This window comes from Rhinichthys klamathensis, unplaced genomic scaffold (genome assembly GCF_029890125.1).
Source record: "Rhinichthys klamathensis goyatoka isolate OS25496 unplaced genomic scaffold, OSU_Roscu_1.1 h1tg000748l_1, whole genome shotgun sequence".
Classification (NCBI taxonomy): domain Eukaryota; kingdom Metazoa; phylum Chordata; class Actinopteri; order Cypriniformes; family Leuciscidae; genus Rhinichthys; species Rhinichthys klamathensis.
In genome coordinates, this window is record NW_026607157.1 from 244,457 (window position 1) to 251,826 (window position 7,370).

Consider the following 7,370-nt stretch of genomic DNA (forward strand, 5'->3'; position numbering starts at 1 on the left):
GAACGTAATTCTACAAAACTTCTTCAGTGAAAACACTAATGATCATGCAATGGGATAAAATAGCTTCTCTTCACTGCAAACGATACCATGAAGAATGTGAATATTTAACCCAAGTCAAAAACAAAAGTTAAGCAGGAATCCGTATTAATTTCAGAATAAGCAGACACAAAATACGACTAAAGGCAACAACCTTTGGTTACCGATTAAAGCTCCTTGTGGTATCTCGGTTTGATCGATTTGAGCAACCATAAACGACGCAAAACAAAGGCAATTTGAGTTTGTGATGGTGCTTCCAATCGCTTCCTGCCCTCCATGCCACAGCAGTGATGTCGTGCAAACAAGCTAACATTTTTACTAGTGGAAATGTAATTCCTAGTATCAAAAATTGTCATTGTTACTAGTAGAAATCTAATTCCTGATTTCAAGAATTAGCATTTTAACTAGCGAAAATTTAATTGTTGATATCAAGAATAATTAATATCTTGGGAATGAATAAAAGTCAAAACGGCTTGCCATATAGAGCCTTTAGTTACACATTTTCAAAGTCGTTTCAAATGTCCACTATAGATTTGTATATTTGTTTGTTTTGTTATTAAAGTAATGGAATAACAATAAAGCGCTAATAAAATTAAGGAATGAATGAACAATTTATTATTAAAAATAACAGTTTTCAAATTGAGAAATAAATAGACCTATTTAAAACTTTTTTTTTTTGCAAAGATTTGTTGCAATGACAATAAATACACTATTGTTCAAAAGTTTTTTTGATTAAAGAATAATTACTAATATTAATTAATACTAATTTAAAACTCAGTAAGGACACATTAACTTGATCCAAATTGACAAACGTTTCCAAAACATAAAATCAGCATATTAGAATGATTCCTGAAGGATCATGTGACACTGAAGACTGGAGTAATGATGCTGACAATTCAGCTTTACCATCACAGAAATAAAATACATTTTAAAATATACCTTTAACTGTATTATCACCAAATTAAGGCAGCCTTAGTGAGCATAAGAAACTTCTTTCAAAAACATAAAAAGACATCAACCCTAAACTTTTGAAAAGTAGTAATCACTGCATTTGAGTGGAAACAATATGCTATTTGTTAAAACGCCTTTTTAAATGGATCATAAACCCAAAGGATATAAATGCACACAGAATACTGCTCGTTTTATTTTCTATTGATAAACTAATTTGAGGAATGTCATCCAATACAAAATTACTAACAATTACAAACAGTTTAAAACACTTATAAAACATTTCTCCCATTTGGTTTCACACTGACTTTCAAAATAATTTGCATAACTTGCATTACTGTAAGACACCAGAAAGTCTGTATGACACGCATTCAATGTTATTTTTAATACATTTTCAGAAATCACTGGTGCTCTTGAATTGGCTTCAACTGAAAAGTGCTATTTCTAACCGCGTACACCTGACTAATTCTGACTAGTCTCTCGATCATAATTCCAAGACCCTAACAGGGGTCAGTTTCCATCCTCAAATCAGCCACTCTATACAAACATCCCAGTACAAACATATACCAGTAATCGATATGCCATGATAAATACCCACTTCTTTCTAGAAGAAACAGGGAGCAAGGTCTAGTGGAGCATTCTGGTTTGGTTGCTCACAGTTAAGATAGTAGTGCAAAATGGGAGATACGGTGTGTCTCGAGAAATCAATAAGGAACTAACTTCCACTGTTCTCCCTTCATTTAAGTACTAGATCAAAATGTTCTTGTTCAAAAACTAATGACACCTGAAACATGCAAAACGTCAACCAGTCTTCACAGTTACAAAAACGCAATCTCTTAATTTCATTAGAGTTCCTCTTTTGTTTCCCTTTTTCCTGGGTAGTCCATGCCAAAGAAGGATGAAGGTTTCCCGTGAACATCTCTCTCCCTTTTAACAAAGGCTGAGAAGGACGAGACACAGTTGCCGATGAAGTGATCGGCCTGGCCGAGGACATACAGGTCGACCTGAGCGGTGTCCGGCTGCAAGCTCACGACCTTCACCTGCACAAAATGTGTCAACACTATTATATTCTGTTTCCTAAATCACGTTCACACTTTTGTAATGTTAAAATATAAAACCTCACCTTGCCCTTGAAGAGTTTCTGAATCTCTGCGGTGTGCGATTCGGAGTCGGTGGCTATGTATACTGACTGAGCACTGGTGTTCTTCACCCAGAGTTTCACAGCACGGCGGATCTCGGACAGATCCGGTAAACACATGGTCATGGTCAGCGGCAGGGCAGTTTGACGGTCGTATCCCACACACTGCGGAGACGCCATGAAGTGAGGACCAGTATCACCCGAATTCAAAAGCTTGCAGGCATTTTGCTGTGTGGAATGGTAAAAAGAATAGTTAAGAGGATATGATGTGTACCATCTGATTCAGGCCACATTAGGTCTACAATCCTACACTTGGTATTGGTGCTTCAGGAATCTCATAAAACCAGCCACATTATTTCAGATATACTGTTGGAGCACAAATGTTATGATGAGATTCACATCATTTACATTATTTTTCTAGAATCAATCATAGCCTGTTTATTTATATATTTGGTTGCTTTATGCTTACAGACACAGAGCTTACCCAATCAGAGCCAATCCTCAGATGGATGCCCACATAGGGTCTGCTTAGCAGGGTGTTGATATGGCCTTCTCCTTCCTGTACCAGTTTGTCAGACCACACCACATACTGCTGCAGTCCAATGTGCTCCTCCAGTACAGGGAACTGTGCTGGGGCTCCTGGAAGAGCGAGAACTGGATGCTCTGCTGGGGGAAACCTGAAGAAAAAGAAAAACACAAGAGATTGAGAGTGAGAAAAATAAGGTGAAGGGAGCTTGAGTGCAAACATTTTGATTAATGTAAGTATTTCAGCTTAATTTTACCTCTTTATCCAGTGCGGCTGGTAGTAGGAGCCAAATGACAGACCTCCGAAAAAAATGGAACGGTCAAAGTCGACTCCAATATGGTCCCAGAACGGTCCAAAAGGATTTCCAACCTGCATCAGAATCAACAGGCTGTATTACAAGTACACTGTCATGACATTTGTGTGGTATGAAACAACATGCAGATCTGCTAAAAATCCAACAGATGGCAGTGTTTCCATGGTAAAGTGTAAATTGCAGGTAAAAATTTTCACGAAGATAATGCAATGTGCTTACTAAACATAAAGATAAGAACCGCCCACCATTGTTTTTTTTATGTTTTTTATACCAAAATGCTGAATATAATATGAAAAGTTGGTGCGTTTTACAGTGGTTTTAAGCACGCTCGCTCCCTTCCACTAGGCTGGGCGTGACGTCATAAAAGGTACTCCAAGCTTTTACTGTCTATGCTCCAGGCCTGGAGTTACGTTATATTGAAGACCTAGCTAGCAAAAATGGTTAACTATTGTGTTTGTGCGGGATGTGCGAATACATCAAAAACGGGGGAGAGGCTCCACAAGTTCCCCAAGGACAAACGGCTGATTCGTGCCTGTAAGTGTTAGCATAACTTACCCGAGGTAGAGCTTAGATCGGGCCCAAAAAAATCAAGCAAGACCCTACCCGAGCCCGCTGTGTCCGAGCCCGGTCCGGCCCTGCCCGACACATTAACTGTAATTATGAGCCCGAGCCCGGTTTAAACCCGACTATTTTTTAATACGTGGGTCGTTATAACTGACGTTCTCAACTACTTTCTATCTTACGTTCTCCCGTATGCAACATTTATGTTTTGTCCCGCTCCCACCCGCAAAAAGACTTTTTTTCTGTACCTCCAAATACTTTCAAGTTAGCCTACGTGTCGCCACCATACACATCAGTATACATGCTCCTGATCACTGTTATAACATAAAAGCAAGCGGCCTACTGCGTGCATTATCTGGTATGACTGCGCGCAAAGTGCGCTCCCATAATAATTCCTAAAAAGCTGACATCAGTTCATCGCGATCTCACACATCTCTGTTATTATCAATGAAGCTTTCATACACTATGTTTGTTATAATTAGAGGATTTGCCAGCATACAAAATTCAGCACTGAACAAAAAGTCAGTTTTGAGCGGTGAGGGGAGTCCATCGTAAATGCTTCTGATTGGCCATTATTGCGTTCAAGAAATCAACACATATGTCTGTGATTGGCTACATCGCTCAAAGCAGTATGCTAGCTGGAGCCATTTACTTCCAGTCTTTGTGCTAAGCTAGGCTAGCGGTGGGTGCGTCAGACAGAGTTACAGAGATAAACAGTATTTGACCGGAAAATGTCACAGCTGTCTTATAAAGACTTCATGGGAACTGTCAACTTGTGTAAAAGTTAAACATGACAGTACATGCAAAGTGGATGAGATGGATCAATGTAACTCCAAAACAACTACATCCCCTGTATCCACTACTAACCATTCAAAAACGTCCAGGTGCAGTCAAAAAGTTGAACCTCTTCCTGAGTCTCTCTGTAAGGCTGCCCTCCGCTACGTGTTATTTCTGAGGTTTGACTGAAATTTGCGTTTGTTATTGCTGGAGTATCCGAAGCTCATGTAAAGGATCAGGCAGGGAGCAGCAGCTCATTTACATTTAAAGGGACACACCCAAAAAAGGGGCAACTTTGACAAGCTATAATAAATGATCTGGGGGGTATTTTGAGCTGAAATTTCACAGACACATTTTGGGGACACCTTAGTTTTATAATTCATCTTGTGAAAAGGGGCATAATATGTCACCTTTAAAAAGTTCATAATCCATATGAACTTGCGGTTTAGTCCAAAATTCTCTGAAGAGACACGATTTATATGATGAACAGATTGAATTTAGGCTTTTAAACACATATCAACATTCATCAACTCACACATCAGTTGTGGTAAACGAAAGCTCAAGTATATGTTCGCTTGACGTGCGAGAACCAATGAGGTTCATCCTCATGAATGAATGAATGAATGAATGAGGCATTTATATAGCGCTTTCATATGTACTACTGTACACCCAAAGCGCTTTACAATCATATCAGGGGTTCTCTCCTCAACCAGTACCAGTGTGCAGCATCCACTTGGATGATGCGACGGCAGCCACAGTACAACGGCGCCAGTGCGCTCACCACACGCCAGCTATAGGTGGAGAGGAGAGAGAGTGATAGAGCCAATTCAGTGGATGGGGATTATTAGGAGGCCATGATTGGCAGGGGCCAATGGGGGGAATGTGGCCAGGACACCGGGGTAACACCCCTACTCTTTACGAGAAGTGCCATGGGATTTTTAATGACCACAGAGAGTCAGGGCCTCGTGCACATGGAGCTGCATGTGTTACGCAGCAAGTTTGAGCTTCAGCAAGAACCAATGAGGTTCATCCTCATGTGTTACGCAGCAAGTTTGAGCTTCAGCAAGAACCAATGAGGTTCATCCTCATGTGTTACGCAGCAAGTTTGAGCTTCAGCAAGAACCAATGAGGTTCATCCTCATGTGTTACGCAGCAAGTTTGAGCTTCAGCAAGAACCAATGAGGTTCATCCTCATGTGTTACGCAGCACAGTTGAGCTTCCACAAGTGGTTTGTTCTTCGCTGATCAATGTTTATTTGTGAATAAAAGCCTAAATTCAATCTGTTTATCATATAAAGAGATCAAGTCTCTTCAGAGAATAGGTTTTACAATCTCTTTATGAACTTTTTGAATCGTCAAAGTGGTAGTTATGTATCTGTCAATGGAGGACAGAAAGCTCTCAGATTTCATCAAAAAGATCTTCATTTGTGTTATGAAGATTAGCAAAAGTCTTAAGGGTTTGGAACGACATGATAATAATGTAATAATGATAGTAAAGTAATTAATGACAGAATTTTCATTTTTGGGTGAACCAAAAATGAAATTTTTGGTTCACCCAAAAATATATATTTTTAAATATTCTTTTATATATTTTCTCATTGTGAAAGTCCAGCAAAAAGATAGAAATTAAACCTACAGTATTTTGCATTGTAATCGCCAACAATTGCACTTCAAGCACCTTGAAGAATGAACATCCATATTACCTTCATCGGACAGCTCTTTTTGTCCAGGCTCCTGTGAGATGCGGACTCGAAGCAGTAGGCGAGTCTCTGACCACGGGGCCAGTGCTTAGGAGCCAAGTGCTCCATGAAGTCCTCCAGACTCACCACACGGTGGTACTGCCTCACTGGCTCCAACTGGAAATACTCACTGTAAGGGACGTGCACCTGTTTGAGAGACACAGGAGCATACCATACATTATCAATGAATTGTACTTCCCCCTTGTACTACACTATTAGTGTGACAGCTGGTCATTACGAGGCTCATCATCCTCTATGTTCCTCAACCAGCTGGTAGTAGTTGGTGATTGTCCAAGATGGTCTACAGTTTGGAACAACTATCATCAATTATTATCACTATTCATCAATTAAAATAAAGATGAAACAAAATAAAATATTAATACTAGCATACAAAACTTAAATACAATAAAAATGAAACAAATAAGCATTAATAAATTATACAATGGTAACATTGGTTTGAACAAGATAATGACCAACTTGCAGCAGCTATAAACCAGCAACTCTGTCCCAAAAACCCTACCAGCTAAAGCTAGACTTCCCAAAAATGTACAGGGACAGAAGAAATGTGCAGTCAAAGTAGTGACGTGTGTTTTGTTTACGTTTTTAAAAGGGGGAGAGTGATGACGGTAAACAATCCACGGCGGAACCGCGAGTGTTCTGTTAAGCATTTTAGCAAAAGCCAGTGATCCAAGAAAATGATCCACTTGGTTTCCAAACCGACCTAAAGAGGAACACACCACAGAAATGTGTTTATTATTCCAACACAACACACAGACAGATACAGGCGCTTTATATCTGTGTGATGCTCAATGTCTCAGATGTATCATGCTCTCATTACCCATGCACGGGCAGTACAGAATGTATCCGTTTTCATCCCACGTCACGTCTGCAGCGTCGATAAAGCAGTTCAGAGAAAGGAATGTTACATGCAAATAAGTTACAATGAAAAGTTTCAGGTGCTTTAGTCTCGCCGCCATCGCTGATCGTTTGCTATCCCACAATGCACTGCGAAGGTAAGGTTAACTCTTCACATACCGGAGACTTTTGGCACAAGAACGTAAAAAAAAAAAAAAAACATTTAGTTTATTAGAATTGTGGTATAAATTATACATTTTGGGAACTTTAAAGGCACTATTTACAGATTTAGCGACATTTAAATGCAATGTAAGCATAACATAAAATTGAATGTTTTTTTCAAATAATTTGTTTGGTTTTTTTAATATATATATATATATATATATTTAAGAGTCAGACAGATCAATAATTGTTTTAATGACACAAATGCTTTGTGTGACCTACGACCTTAATACGACCAACTTTTTTTCCTTATGTT

At 39.2% G+C, this 7,370-nt stretch overlaps 1 protein-coding gene across 1 annotated transcript; it reads right to left on the reverse strand.

The window, feature by feature from the left end:
- Window positions 1–1,622: 1,622 nt before the first annotated feature.
- Window positions 1,623–7,054, reverse strand: pofut1 (protein O-fucosyltransferase 1). The gene is made up of 7 exons (XM_056242735.1): window positions 6,876–7,054; window positions 6,637–6,758; window positions 6,002–6,184; window positions 2,905–3,017; window positions 2,607–2,799; window positions 2,108–2,350; window positions 1,623–2,024 (listed from the first exon to the last, which is right to left on the reverse strand). Exons 1-7 carry the CDS (start codon window positions 7,012–7,014, stop codon window positions 1,830–1,832), a joined length of 1,188 nt encoding a protein of 395 aa, XP_056098710.1. The 5' UTR covers window positions 7,015–7,054; the 3' UTR covers window positions 1,623–1,829.
- Window positions 7,055–7,370: the final 316 nt, after the last annotated feature.